Here is a 22,042-nt window from a genome sequence, read left to right on the forward strand (position 1 = left end):
AGGAGAAGAGGGTTAAAGTGTTACTGTTCAAAGAAACACATTTTACATAGCTCTCAACCATTTGTGCAACAAAGGCGGGTGAAAACACCCTATTTTGTTTTTGGCGGGTGAGAGCCCATTGAACTGAATAGGCGTGCTGGAGGCTTGGCGGGTGAGTCAGCACTTTACAAGGCAGTGACACCCGCCAAAAGCGTGTGAGTTGAGAGCTAGGCATATTATAATTATTCATCACAAACTAACACTATCTTAAGTGCGAGATTGTGCATTCGTGCCTACCATCTATAAAGACCTATACTACAAAAAACCGGGACCGCTGCAGTTTCCAATGGCAACATAATCTTGAGAAAGGTGGGATAGAGCACCAAATACTGGGACCATCCCGGGGAAACCGGGACATCTCGTCACCATAAGTAGACAGCTATGTACGTATAAATGAAAGAGAAACAAAGTAAAACACAATTACAAAAAACTTCGCCTTCACGTATAGCGTGTGCATCCTGCAATACCGGCTTCGCTGTATCTGCTACTATGGCTAGAGCATCTTGTGCCATACAACTTTGCCGGGCAAGATTTCTCTCGCTTTCCAGAAGTCAATGTCAACCGCTGACAGTGACAGGCTCTACTCTCCGCCCCATCCTGCGCTGAAGGCCCCTTTTCCTGTGACGTAATCAGTGCGCGCGGCGAGCGGAACAGGCAGCCTCGGGAAGAGGCAGCAGCAGCAGCAGCAGCAGCTGATCATGGCGTCTACAATCTGGAAGGGGCTAGTGGGCCTCGGCTTGTTCGCCCTAGCCCATGCCGCCTTCTCTGCTGCCCAGCGTGAGTGCAGGGGGTGGTTGCGGGGGAAAGACGTCGCTCGACTCATCCCGGCCGTCAGTACACGATGCCTGCAATGGTAGAGAGCGAACGGCACCTGGGGCGGCAGTGCTGGACAAGTGGTCACGGCGACACACTGGGAGGATGGTCCGATTAATTTGGCTCTCCTGCATATGGAGTACTGTTTAGGGATGGGTGTTGGTGCCCTCTTGTGGAAGAGGGTGATACATTGAGGGCACTGGCTCTGTAAACTCCAGGGAATATAGATCATGCGATATATTGTTCAGGGAGGTTAGTGGCAGTCTGTGTAGGTACCGGACGCCGACTGGTTTATATGGAAATAGGGCAATGTAATGGAACAGTTTGTTGAGTTACGTCACTGTGCAGCAGCTAGTATTATTGACCCACGTTACCGAAGAATCATTCTTTAAAATGCACAATTTAGCAGAAAACGTAGTCTTGGCCACTACTAAGCAATTTGATACAAACGGAACCAATTGCCATGTGCAACTATCGGCCGTTTTTAGTTTTGGCTATTAGGTGGTACTAAAAGTGCTACCAGTTTCAAATAGGGTCTGTAATGTTTTTGTCGTTAGTGCCCGATACCATTTTATGGCCCACTCCCCCCTTGCTAGGTAGGTACTTTATGGGATGTAGTTTTAATAGGCTGCACGAGCTCAAGAAGGATGGCATTTGGCTGCCATTGTGGGTAGAGAGACCACGCCTTGCTGTTTTTAGCAGTGAGTAGATCATGGAGTTTGATTGTGTTTTGGAAGCTGGGACAGGGGCGCAGGATCAGTCATGGCCAACAAGGTCTTACCTTCAACTTCACTATTCACAAATTAACCATAGCTAGCAATTGGCTCCAATGTCGCATGTGGCATCTTTCGCCACGACACTTGCATCGTGCAATTTAATTATGACCTTATATATGGTCCTTCTACCAAAAAAATGACTGGCTGACGTTCTCTTATTTGGCCTAGTCGGCTGTACTTCGTATCTTCACTAATGTCAAGTAAGAATCCCATGGATACACAAATTTAAGGATCTCTAGCTTCCGTCTGCAAGGATGTATGTCAGTGAACTGACCCAATTAAGCGTTCCTACCTGTCCGAATCCTGGTGTGGTGATTCAGGCTTTCGCCCTTCTGTGGAGATCCACTGCGTACCATGTGTCGCAACACCTATGGTTACAGCTTTTATAAGGACGAGGAATCTGGCATAAAGACCTTTATAACGTAAAGTGATATGTCACTATAATTGATAACGTATATTGTCTGAATTTCAGTGGAAGGTCGTTGCATTAAGTCATCTTCACGTGGGCCATGAGCCCATTCGTTCAGCCCTTCCTCAACAGTAGTTCTTGATATCTCCTGTGATATATTTTATACAATATTCATACTTCTAAGCTCTTCCTTTTGAATGTAACCCACTTGCAATACCAAGTCTTCATTATTTTCCTCAAAATGTCATTGTGAGTCCACTCTCATTGGAGAGTGAACTGATTGAGGTGATTCAAGATAACTTTAGCAGTTAGGGCGGAGAAAGTGATTTATCAGTTATTTGATACTTTCCTAAGAGGCTAAGAGGATACATCTATAATCCAGGGAACGCAATAGCAGGAACTTAAAATCAGCTCCTTGGTTTTAGGCCTCACCAAGTAAGCAGCAGCTACTTCTTCTTTCTTGTGGAACGAGGAGCTAATGTAAATCCCACGCCAGATGCAAGCTACAACTTTGTTCGTTACATATTACACACATTTTAAATGTATTTTAGAAATTTCGTGATGCGCATTTAAACGAACTTTTAGTCTAATCAAGGTCACTATACTAGCCGATAGCCATATGACTCCACACACAGAATGCTTTTGAACTCTTACTAGCTTAAAAACACGACATTATTTCGCCCCTTAACCACATATTACCCCAACATAACTGGCAACCGGCATTTTCAAACTCTGTATTATTTGAGACAAGCTACCAGAAAGTGACACTGGGGACTTGTAAGTCTTAGCCCAACCTCCACGTTAGATTGTTTTAGACCAAATAATCGATTTGGCATTCTAAGTGAAAAAAGTGAACCGGAATCTATGCTTTTCATAAAGAGGGATTTTAGGATTATAGCCTCGGTGCTGTTGCATTACTGCAGTGTTGAGTCTCGGTTAAAAAAAAACAACCTGGTTGGTCATTTTAATTTTTTTTTTGTAATGGTGAACAAATGCTTTTTCAATTTTTGGCAACACGTTTGAAGTTACTGTGTAGAATTAGATGACACGTGAGCCCTGCACATGCATGCTTTTTATGTTTTATGTATTACTAGTTTACATATGTTTGTCAGGGATCTTATGCATCTGACAGTAACTTGTGGGTGTTGATTTGCTCAGCAGATCGTAAAGATTTCTTTTCAGAAAAGACAATAGGGCATATATAAAGTTACAATGTAAGGTTTTCCTTTAAAACACAAATGTATATTTTGGTTGGATGCTACAAAATACCCACTTGTTCGCGGTGTTTCTTTGTTCTCGTGTGGTGTTTTTGCAGCCTTTTAGTCCGTATAGCCGGTTTCCTTTTATTTTTCAACCAATTAACTTCATGTGTTTTGGGAGATCAATGTATTCCTTTACGTTTATTCGAGACCTGACTGCATCATGTGCCCATCATTTACATAGCGCTGATACTGTATCTAGGCGTTTTGGAATCTTTTCCCTGGAACCTGCTAAAACAATGTAACATACCTAGCACCTGCTACAGGCATAAATACATGTATTTGTATAGCCACACACCCTTTATTTTCATGCAGTGAGTTTAGTTGTCAAAGCTAAGATGTGCACTTTCTAAGGGCCTGTGCGATGAGAGCATTTTTATTGTAAATTAAACACCATCTCTCACCATGTTTTCTGGAGCCCATCAAAACTTTCTACCAAAAATAACATTTCCTACACATCATAGATCACTGTCCATTGTTTCCCACTGTAGTGACCCACGTTGTCTCAAACTCAACTGCAAAACTATTTCCAGGGCATTTTAAGGAGGGTTTCTTCGCCTTTCTGCATCAAGTATTTTTTTTCTCTACCCCTTGAAGAATGACTAACAGAAATGATTAACAATAAGGGTCATCAATCCGAGTTTCCAATTTTGGCCAACAACCAAGTAGTTGGCAAAATACCTCACCCGAGGGATAAGCAATACTTAGTTTATGTATTACCAATAATCGCCATCAGTTCGATTTAGTAATGCTGATGAGCAGGATGGGACGGTTGCTTTCGTCAACATCAGAGTAGCAATATTAAGAGCTTGTATTGATATTATGCAGTTTTCTCTGAGGACTCTCATAGTATTGTTTTGCTAAATCTTAGCCAGGATTACGAATAAACATTGGGTAGTTTGGCATTGTACAGCTCGTATATCCAATTCCCTGACTCCCACAGACCTAGGAACCTTCCCCCCAAGGCATATCCCCAACTGCCCCACGTCCACATTGTCACGCCTCATCAACCCAACCACCTCCACATTCCCCCACTCCATTCACCCTCATAACCCCACCTACCTGGCTCAATTGCTTTAAAAAACAGCCCTAGATTCACATAGCCCCACATGTATTGATCCATTTACCTCTACAGATCTGTTCCTATGCAGTACCCCAACAGGAAGTTCCCCACTGCCCATCCGCCCCCAAATAGCATACAGGCATATCACCACACTCTAGACAACAAAAAGATGGGTGTAACACCACTCTAGCCATACCCCTACAAGCACACCCTACTGTACCACATACCTAATTCCCTGCCGAAGCAGAGCGCCACCTTCTAGCCAGCCCAGTCAAATCGCCACCTTCTAGCTATACTTTAATATGAACATTTGACCTAAATCCATTCTGCCTCATCAACCAGAAGAGTAGAGGCAATAAGATGGGAGGAAGGAAATGAAGGGTCTAATTAAGTTTCAAGCTATTACCACTTGCCCCCTCAGTTCCGTACACATGGATGGCACACCATTTCTTAATCGCTAGTGTCGAGTTGCAGTTTTGAGGCCTGGTTTAATGGGTAATTTGCCCAAAAGACTTCCCAATAGAGCAGGGATGTGGTTTAATAGTTCAAAGGCAGAGTTTGTAACCAGACCACTTCAACTTCAGTTATGACTTCCCCACTTTGCCAAAATGTTGTGATCTTGGCCCCGACACACACACCAGTTGCTTCTACCCCAGCTTTATCCTCTGCCTAATGAGGGAATACTTCGAAATAAACTGAACAGCAGTATAATGTGCTATAATAAGTCAGATTGGAGAGGAAATTGGGCAGATGCATACTGGCACTAACATTGCTGACTTTAGGACGATTAAGGTCCTAATCCAGGCTTCCCTGTTTTGATGAAAGGAGTAAATTAACTAGATACCACTATCTTATTTAAAAAAAAAAAAAAAAAAAAGGCAAGGAGATTAAACAGATGTAGTAGTTGGTTCCAAATGACTGACTTTGAACCACAAGAACCTTTCCCTTCCTTAATACTCTGCAAACGACTTCATTGACCAGTGCTTCAGTTCCCTTATCTGCAATATTTTCCTGCATACATTTGAAATTTGCTAAGTGCTCATACATGTTTTCCATGTAAGTGGGGGCACCTGCCTTTCACATCCGTCGCTCTAGGATTAGAGGACGGACATTGAGTCCTCTAATCATGAACACTGGTGCTATGTTGGCTGCTTGTGAGTTTTATTAGATTAAATTAGTGTGGAATGTTTTTATTTCTCCCTCAAGCCACCCCTGTGTTCATTGGAACCCTGTTATTTAAGGGTTATTAAGCAAGAAATATTGCAGTACTGGAACATGAATGTATTACAGCAGATAGAGTGCATGTGCACTGTACGTTTTAAGAACGTTAATGAATCTATAAAGAAGCTAAGTATGCACACACCTCGAATGTTTATAAAATGCTCTACTAATCTTTTCAAAATGGGTTTTTATTTTTCACATTTTGTACACCAGGGTAAATTGATTAAAGAGGCAGGGGTGGCTTTTCAAAAATCATTTCCATTACATTTTTTGGGGAAATCGAAAGGAAATATTTTGAGCGACTGTTTAACACAGTTAGTTATGAAGCAGGTGCACCTTTCCACAATGGATCCGTCCGATTTACCAGTCGAAATCAGACTGTTTTGTGCTGGTGTTCAGCATAATGTTACTATATTAATTACAAAGCACAATGTAACTGTTTAATTCTTAATTATGCGATTGTTATATTTAGAATGTTTCCGTATTTCATTGCCTAAAAGGACTTTTAGTGGAATGTGTCGCAGGCATAAAGCAAAATGTCGAAAATAAGGTTTACGGTATTCCGTTTCATGGTTTGACTGTTAAATAGGAACTTTGGAATACAACCCTTTTTACATTAGCAGACACTGACTTTTTCACAATTCTCACCCTCCATTTTCTTTTTTATTGGGGCATTAACCCCAGCAGGATTTAGCTAATCCACAAATGAAATGGCAACATTTGCTCTCCTCCTTAAGCTTGATTTTATTTCTTGATGGATCCAAAGCAACAAGACGCATAAATACCTGACATATGATGTGAGTAGCAGAGCACATCATACTAATAATACCTGACATGGTCAAATTTGCTGAGCATATGAAGAAAATAGCCCAGAATGTTGCCAACACACAGAGATGTGGTTTCAATACGTATACAGCAGCGAAATTGGCTATGTCCACTTTTCTTTACTGTGCTGGATGGGCCATTATCCTGCATCCAGAACAGTTCTTGCTGCAAGAAAAGGTACAAATGAAATCTATCTTGTCTTAGAAATTATGTAGAGACCTTGGTAATCTTACCACGTTCGGAGCTTGATAGGGGGCCATGGACATGTAGACCAAGTGCTTAAATCGCGCATAGTACTGTTCAAGGCAATCTACAATGATCTTTTCAGGCTGCTCTGAAACACTAGAATCCTTTAGAAAAGCGATTAGTGTCATGACTTTCCATTGGTGTTTCAAACAAGAAGGTGAAAACCTCAGTGCCAATAATGTGGGTGTATCAGGAATGCAGTGTAATCTCAAAGTGGTGCAGAAAGTATTACTATAGACACCAATTTTTACAAGGAATGGAAAACCAAAGTGGGTGCTCTTATGCCATTTATCCCTAGGTTCATGCAGTTTTCAATTGTAGGGGTGTGTTTTAATTAGATCAATGGGCATATGGCCATTGCTTTAGGTCAATGTTATAATCATTGAATCTGTGGGTAATTCTGGAATTTCGCCTGCACGTCTGTGTCAATTGTGAGACTTGAAATATATGGCATTGGTTGGTTAATGCGCCCAATGTTTAAACATGCCTATCACTAAGAAAATATACTAGCTCACTTAAATGAATAATTAGCATTCTGCATCATATATAGCCAATACACACTTGTGCTGATCAGTTTCTCAAAAACATCAGTGTGTGGTACACGTGTTATTCAATTGATCCGCAGGTGGCAAACACTCTTCCCGCAGCAAATCGACCAACCTGCTCGAATCAAAACATGCCCGTAAAGAGAGGACATGTAAACTGTCGTCCTCCTGTCATGTACCCACCCTCTGGGACTTGATCCTGGCATCAACTCGGAATATCCCCACAATCCTCTAATTTCACAAATCTGTTTTTTCACCAACACTTGACCAATGACAAATCCCAATGGACGCACATGCCGACACAGACTGCAACTTGCAGGGATGCGCTACTGTTGCCAGCCCAAATGCTGGCTACCTGCAAAGCACTTTGCCTCTCACGAGCTAGGTCCATGATTCAAACATTAAAACTAATTCATGTCTGAGCACACCCCAAAAATAGAAATGCTTTCCTCTGAATTGATCCACATCCATATTCTCGTTACTGCATTTTTAATTACTCTACAACATTTGAATGGTTTTGAAAACTTATCCAGTGCAACAAAAACATAATCCACATTGAGCTTCTCTGAAGAGTAGGTTTTGGCAATTTTAATTTTAGCGTGCCAGGTATGTGTGTGTTTTTTTAAATACTTTTTTTTAAAGCAATGTAACAAATCTGTTAAAATTGGAAGCATTAAAGATCAAATCTTAATGCTTACCACAGGAATAATGTGTACAATTTGAAAACCTATGATGTTCCAAAATCATAAAGGACCATGTTGGAAGTAGCAACCCTAAATAAATGCCTCATTGATTTAGAGCTGTCCCTCTTGACTAGTTAATAGCATTATCTAAAAGAGCTATAACCGGAAAGCAAATGTGTATTGGTACTATTCACTGCACCTTCTCTATAAGATTAGGGTAAAGTGTTGAAAGAGCACAACTCTATCGTCGATCATCTTCGTTCACAAACATTGTAAACAAAACTGAGAATGTTGAGACTCGTTCGGCAATATGTTCAGTTTCTTCTGGCCAACTATAGAGAATAGATGCTCGAGATATTTGTAACAATTCTCGAGGCTATGTTGACCGGCTACTTAAGAACAATCCAGCCCTTTCTGGATTTTATCTGAGATATCCTCACCCGGAGTTAAGTTTAGGCTGCTACATGTGGCACTGCGTACACAGTACTTTTTTTTTTAGTGTGTATTTTTAGATCAGACCAAAGGTCTTCTAACAGAAGGGCAGGGAGTTGCAGAAAAAAACCGCACAAGGAATCAAAACCCAGTCACATGAACCATAAATGCTAGAAGTGAACATTTGCCAGCAACAATTGTTTTTTTAAACCTCTTTTTATTGACATTATGGGTTAAAATAACATAAGATTGCAATGAAAAACACGTGTGTACATAGATGCGAAAATAAATCATAATATACGCTCGCCGGCTGGGTGTGGAAGGGTCCAACGTACTGTACTTATTGTCCTCTTATGGTCTCCACCAGCAAACCACACGCACACCCCCCCTAGGTTGGTTTCATTATGGTCTGTCATTTCACATTATAAACTACTGACCCCCCCTCACCCCGTAACTGAGTTGTATAACATGCACACTGACAAGCATTTTTTGTATATACAATTCCACATCACCGAGTTGGACAGCACAATTGAGCATAGTCTTTAAATTTACAGTTCGTCTTATTCAGTCAAGCGCATCAGACAGACTACTGGAGTGTTCAGGAGTTGGTCTCGTCTTCACTGTCTTGGGTGTTTGATAGGTATGCACGCATTGGGGCCCAAATGTCCTTGGGTCTGCACATCGCTGACACGGATCGATAGTATTGTTCTTCATTCTCTTGGACATACATTAAGTCCTTCAACCATGTCTTGTGATTTGGGGCTGTTTTAGCTTTCCAGGCCTGCAGTATGTTCATTTTAGTGACTGCCTCTGCGATGGCTACAAAATGACAGATCTTAACTGGTGCCTTGCCAATGTCGCCCAGCGGGTACTTCAGAGGCGCTGCTGGTATAGGAAGCTCAACGATGGCGCTGATTGTCGCGGCATCTTCTTCCCAGAATGCCTTGACCGGGGGGCAGTTCCAATACATACGAATAGAGTTCGCCATGTTGGAGTTGCGTTTTGGGCAGTTTGGGTCCTATGTTCGGTCAAATTTGGATGCCTTGTGAGGTGTAATGTGTAGATGATTTAGGATCTTGAATTGTATTAGTCTAAAGTTGGCGTTTTGCGAGATGCACTTGGTGTACTGGCAATATTTGGGTCATTTGGTATCCTCTATGGTGATTCCCAGGTCTCGCTCACATTTTTGTTTCATACAGTTTGTGGAAGGGGTATGCGCCTGTGCTGCCCTATACAGGCTAGATATTGTTCCAGTAAACCCGTCTTGCGTCATGGTGGCCGTTATGAATTGATGAGGTTCTGGGGCATCCGGAAATATGGGCCATGTTTTCTTGCTTGCCGCTTTTAGGCGGTAATATTGTAGGGTTATGATGAGACCGGTTGCCAGCAACAATTAACTGCTGAAAGGTATTTTTTGAATAAGGAAAATCATTTGTCCAACCATGACCAACATGCCCTTTTCCATTGAAGTTGAGCTACATTGATTAAAGCTCAAACTGTATTTGTCAGAATTCGAGGACCAAACATTGATTAACAAATATTTGCAAAATGCATAGCTAAGAATGACTTCACCCCTCCAGTAACCAATTACACTTCAACCATTTATCTGTTTGGGGGAACATGTCTTGTGCTGTTTGGGTGAACATGTCTTGTGCTACTTGGATCTCCCAATTTTTTTTCAAACTGTTGTCTCTGCTATTCAATCCTGGATGCATTCTCACTCTTTCCATCTTAACCTGACTGAAACTGCATTTCTATTCTTCCCTGCCCCCACTATGCCTACCCTTTCCCTCTTTTTCTCTCTCCCCCCCCCCCCTTTCCTGCTTCTATCTGGAATCTAGGTGTTTTTTGTATTCTCCTTCTTTGTTAATCTTCTCATATTTCTAGGTTAGTTCACAACTGCTGCATCATTCACCGGTATATAATGTTAGAACCTTGGACCTGTTGGGCAGATTTCGATATTTAGTATAGAATCGGGACTGATCAAATTCCCTGCTTTTGCTAATGTATCTGTTTTGTGTGGTTACATGTTTGAGAAAGTATAAGAACTGTACTGTGATCATGAGTGTCCGGAAATAACTTGTTGGTGCATTTCCAAAAACGTCATTGTTCTGTGTCTTCTCCCCCCTGGGCAAGACTGGCATATTGGGTTATGTATTTTGTGAGCGTAGAGATCTGTCTTTGAGGCTTGCTGCGCTAGTGGTGCCATGGCATTTAAGGCATATTGGTCTCGGACCAGGTTGCCGGACATTCCCACGGCAGCAGGTTGTTCATACTTTCTATAAAAATGTTTATTTTTAATACAGCCATTGTGGTTATTGCAAGGCTTTGAACTTGCATAATAGAACGAGCCATTGTGCCATGCTATGTTAAATTCATTTGTAGGGTGCCGAAGGCATCCAGGCGCCATCAGGAGGGAGAAACTATGCCTGTATAATTATGCAAACAGAATGATGTTTAGCTGTGTTCTGAAATCCAAATGATTTGCAGTGTTTTGCAATTGTTCAGGAAGGGCATTCCAACCCCACGCAGCCTGAACATGAAAGGCACGACCGTTCCCTCAAGCTCTCTTGACGCATTCCACTACTAGAAGACCAGCTTTAGTGGATCGCAAGTTCCTTTTAAGTTGATGGATTCTCAGCCTGTTCTTGCAGTAGACTGGAGCATCACCAACACATTTGTGACAGGTGGTCAGCAGCTTAAACTGAACTCTGGCTGAGACCGGAAGCCAGTGAAGAGCCTTTCTGGCCACCGAGGTAGGCTCGGCTCATTTGGTATACAATGCGCACAGCAGCGTTCTGGATCTTGTGTCATTTTTGAATGTCTGACTTCCTGGCTCCCCCAGGAGCCCATTGCAATAGTCTACTCTCGGGAGTATTATGGCTCTGACCTGTTTTTTTACGGTTGCCTTCGGAGACCAATGGGGGGCCACCTGTCGCAGCACCTTAAGATGATAGTTGGTGCCTTTCACAATGCCATCCGCATGGGCACCACTATCCAGGCTGGCTTCCAGATGGGTACCCAGGGTCTTTACTTTAGGTGCTACTGTGATCTGACTGCCATCAATGCAGAAGTTTGTGTATGCCAGACTCCGCTTCTCTCTGGTTTGTCTAGGGCCATATAGCATTAACTCGGTCTTTGCCGAGTTAAGGCATAGCCAATTAGTAGACCTCCAACTCTTGACAATCTGGTAAACTGAATCCAGCACCAGTTGGTCTTTGTCGTGATCTTCACTTTGCTCTTCACGCTAATTGGGAATCATCTGCATAGTTGCAGGAAAAAAAGGCCCAGATTTTCAAGGTCCCGATATAGTGGGATGATGTAGATATTAAAAAGCAGAGGGGAGAGGCAAACCCCCTGAGGGACTCCACAGGTGGTAATTTCAGCCTCTGATGCACTGTCCCCCCAGTGGACTCGGGAGCTACGTCCTTCAAGGAAAGATTTGAGCCAGGTTATAGCATCCATAGAGCGGCCCCCTACAGTGGCCATACGATCCAGTAGAATATTATGGTCTAGCAAGTCAAAGGCTGCTGATAGATCTAACAGTATTGTTTTGGTTATGGTTTTTCTTTCTTGTGTACACAATATTTACAGCTGAAAGGAAATGTTGCACGTTACTTGGTGCTGTGCCATTAAAAGAATCTGACTCGCCTTTATGAATTACTAGGATAAATTGACATTGGCCACATTAGCCATAGATGATGTAAAACCCACTTTATAACTACGTTGTTTTGGGATTTGAATGATCGGCACCGTAAGGCTAGGAAACATTGCTTTTTACACTTGTCAAGGCAGAGTTTAATTCACCTATGATTTGTGACCTGCCGGGAAGGGTAAAGATAACATATAAAGTGGGAGTATTTCCCTCCCTGTTTGAAATTTAAACTAAACTCTATTTTTTGCGGAGTAAAACGTGTAATATCTGATGGCAACTGGCCACACTTTTGACATGAAATGGCTGAAGCACCTATTGTTCATTTTAGTGTTTTCCGGTGGATCATCCAGTGCTGTGTTGATTTTTGGATTTCTGCCATTTCAGTCACCAAGGTACTTTCCCTGCCCCCTCATTTAGTGCCAACTCACGTGAGCCAGAGCATGGTAAAGCACCCATACTGTGCTTTGTACTCTTGGTTCTTCCCTGCTCTACTTGTTTTTTTTTTTCTTCCAACCTGGCATTCTTAAATGTTCTAGTGCCCCACCCCCTGCTGTGGATACTCTGGAAAAACTGTTTCTCGCCCTTGCTCCCATGGCATTCCTCCACCTGGCTCCCCTCAAAAGATGCTGGCTTTTTGCACCAGCACGTCCCATTCAGACGGCCAACTTCAGGATACATGGAGCCCGTTACGCCTGTTGTACAACTGGCCAGCCCCTCCGTGCCCCTCCTGACGTGCTGCCTTGCTGTGCAGTCTAGTTAACTGGAGCCCCATAGTTGCCACTGAAGCATTCACGCCATGAACAAGGTGTGTGTCCGCCCCTCTGAGGGGTGGGGTGGACTAGCCTCTTTGTGTGTATATTCGAGTGGAAAGGCAAAGCATTTTGGCAGACTGGTTATAGCTGTGAGCAATCCAACACACGGTTTTGCAGTGGATTAAGTTTAAAGGGGAATCTGCCCCTATGGTTTACTGTAGTAGTTCACAAAGATCCCAACATTCTTTATCACATTACAGAATGTTTTTATTTTAGTGTTCACGTTTATACGTCCACCTTTTACACATTAAAAGGGATGACAATAGCTACATTAGCAATTCAACCATTACATTATACATACAATAAAAACACCAGCGTGTCATACGGTTGAATATTAGTCAATTTTTAACAGTTTAAAAATGGTCATAATAAAATGTACTGATGCAATAATCAGAAATGTGATATCCATTCAAAATCCGATGCCAATATTGTTTGTTTTTAAAAGGTTGAATCATTCAAAAAGTGATCAAAAACACAGTTCTGATAGTTGGGCCTGCCTTAATATGGCCATCCTGCTGTTGCAAGTTCACATCTGGACATGGCAGACTCGTTCTGTATAAGTTACATTGTGTACCTTAAAGATGGGACTAGTACCGCGCTTAGAAACGGGAGGAACTCTGCATGAAGTCTGTTGTAATATAAGGCAATGGATGTGCTCTAGAAGCAGACCATCTCTGGGCCTCTAAAAACAAGTTAAGGTAGCTTTACAGCATCTACAGGTTCCAGTTAACTCTTAAGATCTACAAAGGGCACCTAGTAGCTTGCAACTTTAAATTACTACGCCCATCTATCATTCATAGATGGCCAGATGGACAAGACCACATTCAGCCAGTTAAAACATTGTCCTTTTGTTGCTTATATTTGCTATTGTATGTTCTGTTTTGTAGTTATTTTATGATATGATACTTGGCATTTGTATAGCGCCTTATGTATCAATGGTATGATCTCAAAGCGCTGGTAGGTTGAATGCCCTCAGGAACCGTAGTTCGTCAGTAGAGGGAGAGCATGTCGTACTGTGCGTGGGTGCACCGGATATGTGTGCAGCTGGTTTAGTTGTTGGATGATAGCTGCTTCCTAGCGAGAGGTGTGTTGCTGAGGAAATCAGTTGGGTGTGTTCTGTCTGGTGGGTGGACACCTAGACTGGGTTCTGGCTGCGTTAGGCCTGAGGGACGCCTAAGCGAACAGCTAGCCGGAATGTGCTCAGCTAGCTGCGTTTATTAGGGTGATGAGGTGATCATGGAGTCGTGTTCGTATGTGAACAGCTTGGCCGAATTAAGAGGGGTATAGCTGTGTTTTGGTTGAATGATGGTGTATAGTAGAGAGTAGGTGTAGTGGTGTGATATGGCGCTTATCAGTATAAGCGCCTGAGACAAGGCACGTGAGCAGGACAGTGGGGGGGGGGCGTACATAGCGACATACAGATATATGGCGACAGGATGGATAGAGGTATGTATGGGATACAGATATATATATGGGGATACAGGTAGATAGCATATATGAATAGCGGATACAGATATTTGGCAACATCATTGTGACTAGGTGGTGCACCGTCCATAACATTTGCACCCATCCGCTCATTATGCTGTGTGTGATATGGGTGTTTTGTTTCTCACCACCATACCAACGCGTGACAACGTCACCGCACTAAGTCTGAGAAACTCCCCTCCCTGGAAAAGGCATGTGTTGTAACTCCACAATCGGCGATGCAATCATTTTGCTCCAACTACTATCGGTAAACGGAAGCTGGCGAATCTGCTGACCGATGAGGGGGCCTGGCCTGTTATTGGATTTCTTGAATTACACTAATTCGGGAAATGATTTCATAGGAGAGAACTCTAGGTGGTCCCTATGCTGGAGCTCTGATGGTTTGGCCACCGTGCTTCTCGTGTTTGAAATTGTATAAGGTAAAATGCTTGGTGTTGGCTGATCTGAAATTTTGGCCAGGGATACAGAAAGGGGGAGATGTTTCTCGATCATCTCTCCTTCCCGGGTGTTTGTATATGGTGTAGGCAGTTAGATTCGTTCAGTGTCTAGGATTTAACACATTTCTTTTAAATCTGTGGGTGATGTGGGGCAATCTTGGGTTCAGGAAGAGTCTAATGGCTTGGGGTTTTTTTTATTTTATTTTTTGGGGGGGGGGGATCCTTCTGGGTTTTCTATTACTTTCTTTGGGGTCTTGATATCGACTAAGCAACAGAAGTGCAGCACGTTATATTATCTAGTTAGTATCCGTATGCCCTGAAAGGTGTCTGTCACTGGATCTATACAGGAAGCCGAACAATAATGTTCGTTAAGGGAAAGTAGGAACAGTTATTTGGAAAACGACAAGGTGCTTAATGTGTGAGGCATTTGAGTCTGTTTTATGTACTGGGATTCTACTGCTTGATGCTTCCATAAGCATGATCTCTTGATCTCTAGTCGTCCTGTCTAGTTGCCCCGTCAGATGTGAAAGAGCAGGCATGGTTTAGGGTAGTGGGTAGAGAGAAAAAATTCACGTTTGTGTGGTTTGGAAGTACAGAGTATGTGGTCTTGTGTCAGGGGCATTGAGGCATTTGTGTCTAGGTCAGTGCTAGGGTGCACTGGGTGGGGGCATAGGTATGCAAGTTAATTGTAGATGTGTATAGTTCTGTTTGAGGTCTCTAAGGAAGGGTTTTAAATTGTTGTGCGAGTAGCATAGTGGGTCTGCCTGCGCATAAAGAAGACTGTTGAGGCAAACATTTCATACCATGGACAAAACAATGTTGGATGCTAATGTGCACATTTGTCTAGGTCCAGCAATTCAAATGAAGTGCTGAGGTGCAACCCACAGTAAGGCGAACAATTCATACAGTGGGGCAGCGGAATGGATGGACAGGGAGAAGATCAACCCACGGACAGAGGTCAGCACCACCCCTACTAAGCACAAAGACACCTTGAATGCGGATGAAAGCACAACTTAACGACCGGGTCTTGGATGCACGCACACAGACCAAATGAGTAGGTCACAGAAGACCGGCAAGCAACCCTCCCCCTCTGCCCCCCCTGGACCAAGAAAGCAAACAGTACTAGTTGACCTGCCTTAGGGTCCACAGTTTTTGCCTAGATTGCCCACATGGCAGGATCAACGCCATGGTCTCAAATTGTAATCCCGAGCGAGGAGTGTACTCCCACGGCTGCCACAAACCCGGCCAGAGTATTTTTTTTTTTTCAATTCTCTTTCTTGGACGCTTGTTTCTGCTGCCAACCGCTGCGCCCAAACCTCAGGACGATCTCCCAGGGGCAGATAAGATAAACCTGAGCATGGGCAACACTGCTGGGCGATTGTAAGAAAAGTTGGGGAAGTTAAAGGGGAATTTGTGTTTCCGGTATTAGTCACTATGTTGAAAAACATCTCCATGGAGCTAGAACACTTCTCAAGGAGTAATGAGAAGAGATGGTCGGAGGGGTTTGATGACGGGTCACGTTTGCTGAAAGTATTTGGCGATGGCTAGGGATATAAAGCTGTTAACCTGGAATGTACAGGCCCTGAACAATTATGTGAAAAGGAATCGTGTACCCTTAATATCGACATGGCCCTGCTCCAGGAGACCCATCTTATGGCAGAGAAGCAAGCACTACTTGCCAGAAAATGGGGAGGACTAATTATAGGCCCCACATACTCTGTGTATGCTCGTGAGTACTGACCTGGATCGCACCTACAGTACCCTTTAAAGTAACCCACTTCAAAACGGGCAATGAGGGTAGAATGGTGCTCATACAGGGGCTCTTAGAGAACGCTGACACCTGCCTGGTAAATACATATGTACCCAATCGCAACACGGCGGCTTTCTTTCAGACATTGTACCCAAGGCTTGGCCCATATAGAAACAGTAACGTCATATGGGGGGAGACTTTAATTGCGTCATGAATCCTTGCATGGACAGGTCGGACTCTAAATTTCTAAAACCTGTCCACCAGCCCGATCCTACAGACGCTGCTAACATCATTTGAGCTGGTTGATATTTGGAGAATGCTCCATGCGCACACTAGGCATTACTCCCACGCCGCTTCCTCGCACGCTGTTGAAACCAGACTCGATTACTTCTTCGTAGGGAGTAAAATGAATGTAGAACATAAGAGTACGGTTCTGTCCGACCATGTCCCCCTGCTGCTGCAATGGCAGTATGCACCCCAAAGGCCCCCTATCCCAACATGGAAACTGAGAGGTAAGGCCCTAATGGGCATCGCTCTCCGAGACCACATTAAGGACAGCATCACGGAATACCTCCTGCATAATAACGGCAGTGTGACTAGCGCAGGTACTTGGTGGTCATTAGAGGTAATGCAGTTGCCAAGTCGGGTGGCATTCAAGCCACGCTTTGTAGGGAACTGTCCTCCGAAGATGCACATCAAGCACTGACACAATCCCATATCGACCAAAGGGATAGAGAGGCAAAGGAATTAGTTTTGCGTCAACAATGCTTGAGCTGCTGGGAACGTCTGGGCAAGCATAGCTACACCAAATACATAGAGAGGCAACACACAGAGGGGGATAAGCCGGGCAGACTTATGTAAAAAAAAAATTAAAAAAAAAAAAAACCCACAACCATCTACTCAATACAAACAAAACAGGGCACACCACATGCAATACCCACGAGTCCATCAATGCAATATTGTACGACTTCTACTGCAGTCTATATCAGGAAATAGCCCAGACCACTTCCATACTCACGGAAGAAGTAGTAAGTGAAATAGATCCCCCAAGATTGAGCAAGCCTGCAGATCACAGCCGAGGAATTGATAAACACAATAAGGTTGCTACATATGGAGAACCCCGGGCTTAGATGGCCTGCTGGGCGAGTTTTATAAGGAATTTGCTACGGAATTAGCCCCCCATCTTCTGACCGTGGCGTATTGTCAATGCTAAAATTGCAATGGCTGTGGTCTCCTACAATAAACGCACTAGTAGGTGGGTTTAACAATCATTTATTTCAATCAAGACAAGGGCTTTCGCGAAAGGGCTGATTGCAACATACCACCAGAAGGGTAGTGCCCAAGTGAGCTGCTAACGTTACAGACTAAGGGCTTTTTATAGGAAAAACTAACATGGAGTCCTATGGCTGACAAAACAGGATAGACTTACATAATTGCAATTTCCTGACTAGAACACTTTGGGCTGTTTTCCCAGCCCTTGCAGACAAAGACCGGACAGGAACTGTTTTTACTTACATTGCAGGAAGGTGCATTAAAGGTCACACAGGCTGTTTTCGCACATGTTACAGGAAGGGACATGAAGCCCAGACAAGAATTATCTTTGCATACATGGTGGGAAGGAATCTTGGATCTATGGCTCATGTTTGTTCAAGATTAGTTCAGGGTGCAGCTGCAGAGCTGACGTGGGAACACAGACTAGCTGTCTCATCAGTGTTCAGAGTAAAATGGAAATGTACCGTGAACAGTATTTTACTCTTGCTGCGGCAAACACAAATGGCAGTCATATAAAATGGGTTTTATATTAACAGTATGATTCTGGCATCCTCCCTCTTGGCCTAAGAGAATCAATAATGGTACCCCTGCTGAAACCCAATGAACCACCACAGGAATGTAGCTCATAGACCGTTGTCCATGCTTAACCAGGACAGCAAAATCCTAACGGCAACGCTAGCCAACAGACCAAAAAGGATAATACACTCATTGGTACACCCCGATCAGATGGGATATGTGCCAGGCAGCAATGTCATGAAACCTGAGACGATTACATCATATTATGTACAGCACTGCCTCTTGGGATACAATGTGCGCCATAGCAGCTTTGAACGCTATAAAAGTATTTGATTCTTTAAATGGGACTGGCTACACACCACTTTAAGCAGGTTAGGATTTGGCCTGTACTATCTACAATGGGTGGAGATAATCTACAAAGATCCAGTGGCAAGAGTCAGGACAGGCAAGCACTTCTCAAAGCCCTCGGTGCTTGAGAAAGGCACTAGACAGGGCTGCCCGTTATCCCCACTGCTGTACATTTTACCAATGGAGCCGGTGGCTCCATATCTACGAACTGAATACATGACAGCAGGCATACCGGTTCTAGGGACTCGTCACCTGATCTCAATGCACGCTGATCACGCTCATATACGTGCAAAACCCGGAAGACAACTTGGAACTTAAGTTGAAGCCCTCGCTTGCTTCACTCAGATCTCGGGCATTACAGTCTGTATGGACAAGTCATCTGTTTCCATTGGCTGGACTAGCCAAAACACAACCTAATAAACTCCCTGTGCTGGCCCTAAAATGGAGCACCACCACATTTAGTTATCTAGGTGTCGACATATTCCGTGACCCGGCCAGGGAATATAACACATCAAAAGCCCTAGTGGGGGGTAAAGAACTCTATGGCATTCTTGACCAAATTGCCCCTTTCGTTGATGGGCAGAGTGGCACTGTTAAAAATGGACGCCCTCCCACGGCTCCTACATTACTTTGCAAATGTCCCATATAATATACCCAAAGCCGCCTTAAGTCTATTGACTCATTGTGCCAAGAATTCTCGTGGCATAATGGTAGATGCAGGACAGCACTAGCTTCACTACAAAGACCCTAGGAAGGAGGAGGCATCAGGGTGCCTCAATTTGAGCTATATTAAATTGCAGGGTAACTGCCATTCGTGGTAGGATGGTTAGCGGATGAACCTACCTTAGATAATAAGCTACTCCAACCTGCAGTGCTGCGTGTCTTTCTGAAAGAAATGTTGTGGAGTAGTCGGCCACGAGCATGCTGTCACCCATACTTGGTAACACTGGGCATCCAGTTGAGGGACAGAGCTTTGGCATTAATTAAACTGAAAGACCTGTTTTCCGTACAGATTCCCTTGGCCTCGCTAGCCCCTGAAGCAACTCAAGTGCACCTAGCCATTCACACATTGGGAACCTAAGGGCGTTGCCACAATAGGAGACCTGCGTACAGACACCATATATTTATTTGAATTTATAGAGCTCTCTACAGCCCTCGGGCATCGAGGCGCTATGAAGGACGTGAATGGAGGCTTGATTCAGGGTTACATGAATGCGGCCCACAGTTACTTAATGCATAGTTGTCAGTTACATTTACAGGAAAACTGTGTGTACAGCAGCTTGCGAATGAGCATGAGTAAACATATCACACACAGAGCCTAGTTTTGATAGTTTTCCTGAAAGCTTAGTGAGAGCCATTCTGTCGGAGTTCCGGTGGGAGGGTGTTCCAGAAGGTAGCAGCCATATTGGGCAAGCTAGAGCCTTCACATCCTTTCACCAGTTGGTCAATAATACAGGCCTACATCACGGCCAATTACACTGCACCATTTAAAAATATGATTGTACATAGATGGCCAACGTTTGGGGAGATGGCGGAAGCACACTCCGTAATAGACACCTTGTATGATGTCGCTGAAGGTACACAGACAATCTCTAAGTTGTATGGATTTCTCCTAACGAGCAGACCGTCCACAGATGCAGTCATAAGGGCTAGGCGGGAGGAAGACCGGGTACTCCGATCCTACACACGCACTGGGCACAAATATTGCAATACGATAAGGTGTCCCAGAATGCGAGATTGCAATTGATCCAACTGTATGTAACGCATAGAGAATAGTTGACTCCTTTCGTGATATCCAAATTCCCTGGGGCAACTGCACAACACTGCCTGTTCTGGACCTGTCCTGCAGTACGGCAGGACTGGGAGGGTATAGCGGACGGAATGACCAAAGAAAGCCTTAATATACACGCACTATCACCAGCAGCCTGCATGCTTGGTTGCTTTACACGCCCTGAACACTTGCGTTCTGCTTCCAAGATGAAAGACTTGGCGTTTGTATTAGCTAAACACAGGATTGCGATGACATTGAAGTCCCTGGGGGGGACCCCCCACATAGAAGACTGGTGGCAGGACCTTAAAAAATGGCCACTGGCTGAAACAGCATGCCAGTGGACGCACATGTAAGCCCCTCCCACACTAATGCAGAAATATGGGCATGGAACACACTCACCCAATTGCTGTTTGCATCAGCTACGTAAGAAACTGAGACGAAACAAGTATTCCGAACGACCATACAAATAGACCAACCCTCGCCCAACGTGGGAGTAGTGAACTAAAAACCAACACAACATGCAACACTGGGGGAGGGTGTTCAAGGGAGTGGAAGATGGTCATGTTGGGGGTTGAATAGAAAAAGTTGGTTACTTTCTTATCACTGTAACGATATGACGATGCACGGGAATGTACAAGATCCTTTTCTTTTACTATGTATATGCGCAATACTAAAACCAGGAGTATTTATTTTAAGCTCCATGTACAGATTAAGTTTCATGAATGTTTATAGGTATACTCTTTATATTTTGTCTTTGTGCTTTTAACACTTAATCTGATGTCCATCGGTTAAGCCCCGGGGGCATTACCGTGGGCGGTATTGGCCCGCTGCCAAGGGTCTTATGGCCATTAGCACCCCAGCCCGTTAGACCAGGGTGCTAATGGTATTTTTTTTCCCTGTTTCGCGTGAAACAGAATATGGCCGCCAGGAAAAGGGAACATTTAGTCAGTTTTCCCTTTCCATGACGGCCATCGGGAGCGGATGCGCGGGAACACAAGTGTTCCCAGCGCGTTTGCTCCCAAGACCAGAAGAAAAAAGAAGGTTAGTGGGGTTGAGGGGGACGGGGAAGGAAAAAAAAAGTACCGCAGTCTCCGGCGGGGGACAATGGAAGCCTCCAGCCGCGTGGAGGCTTGGAGTGGGTATGGCCCCGCTTCGAGTCTCCACACGGCTGGATAGGAGGTAAGTCGTGGATGGGATGTGGGGGGGAGGGAAAAAAAATCTTACCTGAGTCCCCAGTGGGGGACGAAGGAAGCCTCCAGCCATGGGGAGGCTCAGAGCGGGGATTGCCCCGTTTCGAGCCTCCTCATTGGCAGAGGGGCTGCCACGCCCCTCGCCGGGAACAGAGTAGCCGGCACGCACGGCGTAAAAGGGAATACCGTGTGGTATGGCTCGCAAATGAGCCAATCGCCACGCAGTATTCCCGTTGCGCCACGCGTGCCGGTGCTAATGACTTATATAATCGGCCAATACTGCATGTATGATGAGCTGCAATTATGCAGATTTGTAATATCGCCTTGACAAGCACGTCATGTCCTGCTTTGTCTGTGCTGTGATAGGATCACTTATGTTGAAGCACCATGTTTGCTAATTTTGAACTCTGACAAGTGTTGTTGCCTTATTCAGTTTCATTTATTATATTCATAGCTAGGAACCCTAAGCTAGAAGCACATACACACATAGATTTA

At 44.1% G+C, this 22,042-nt stretch overlaps 1 protein-coding gene across 1 annotated transcript in view; it reads left to right on the forward strand.

Moving 5' to 3' along the window:
• Positions 1-533: 533 nt before the first annotated feature.
• Positions 534-22,042, forward strand: part of MMGT1 (membrane magnesium transporter 1) — a 167,133-nt gene continuing 145,624 nt past the window's right edge. Inside the window, exon 1 of the mRNA XM_069612819.1 lies at positions 534-816. Coding sequence (XP_069468920.1) covers positions 738-816 — 79 coding nt within the window. The 5' untranslated portion in view covers positions 534-737. The remainder of the gene's footprint in view (positions 817-22,042) is intronic.

This window comes from Ambystoma mexicanum, chromosome 5p, assembly GCF_040938575.1.
Source record: "Ambystoma mexicanum isolate Mex_15411 chromosome 5p, UKY_AmexF1_1, whole genome shotgun sequence".
Lineage (NCBI taxonomy): Eukaryota > Metazoa > Chordata > Amphibia > Caudata > Ambystomatidae > Ambystoma > Ambystoma mexicanum.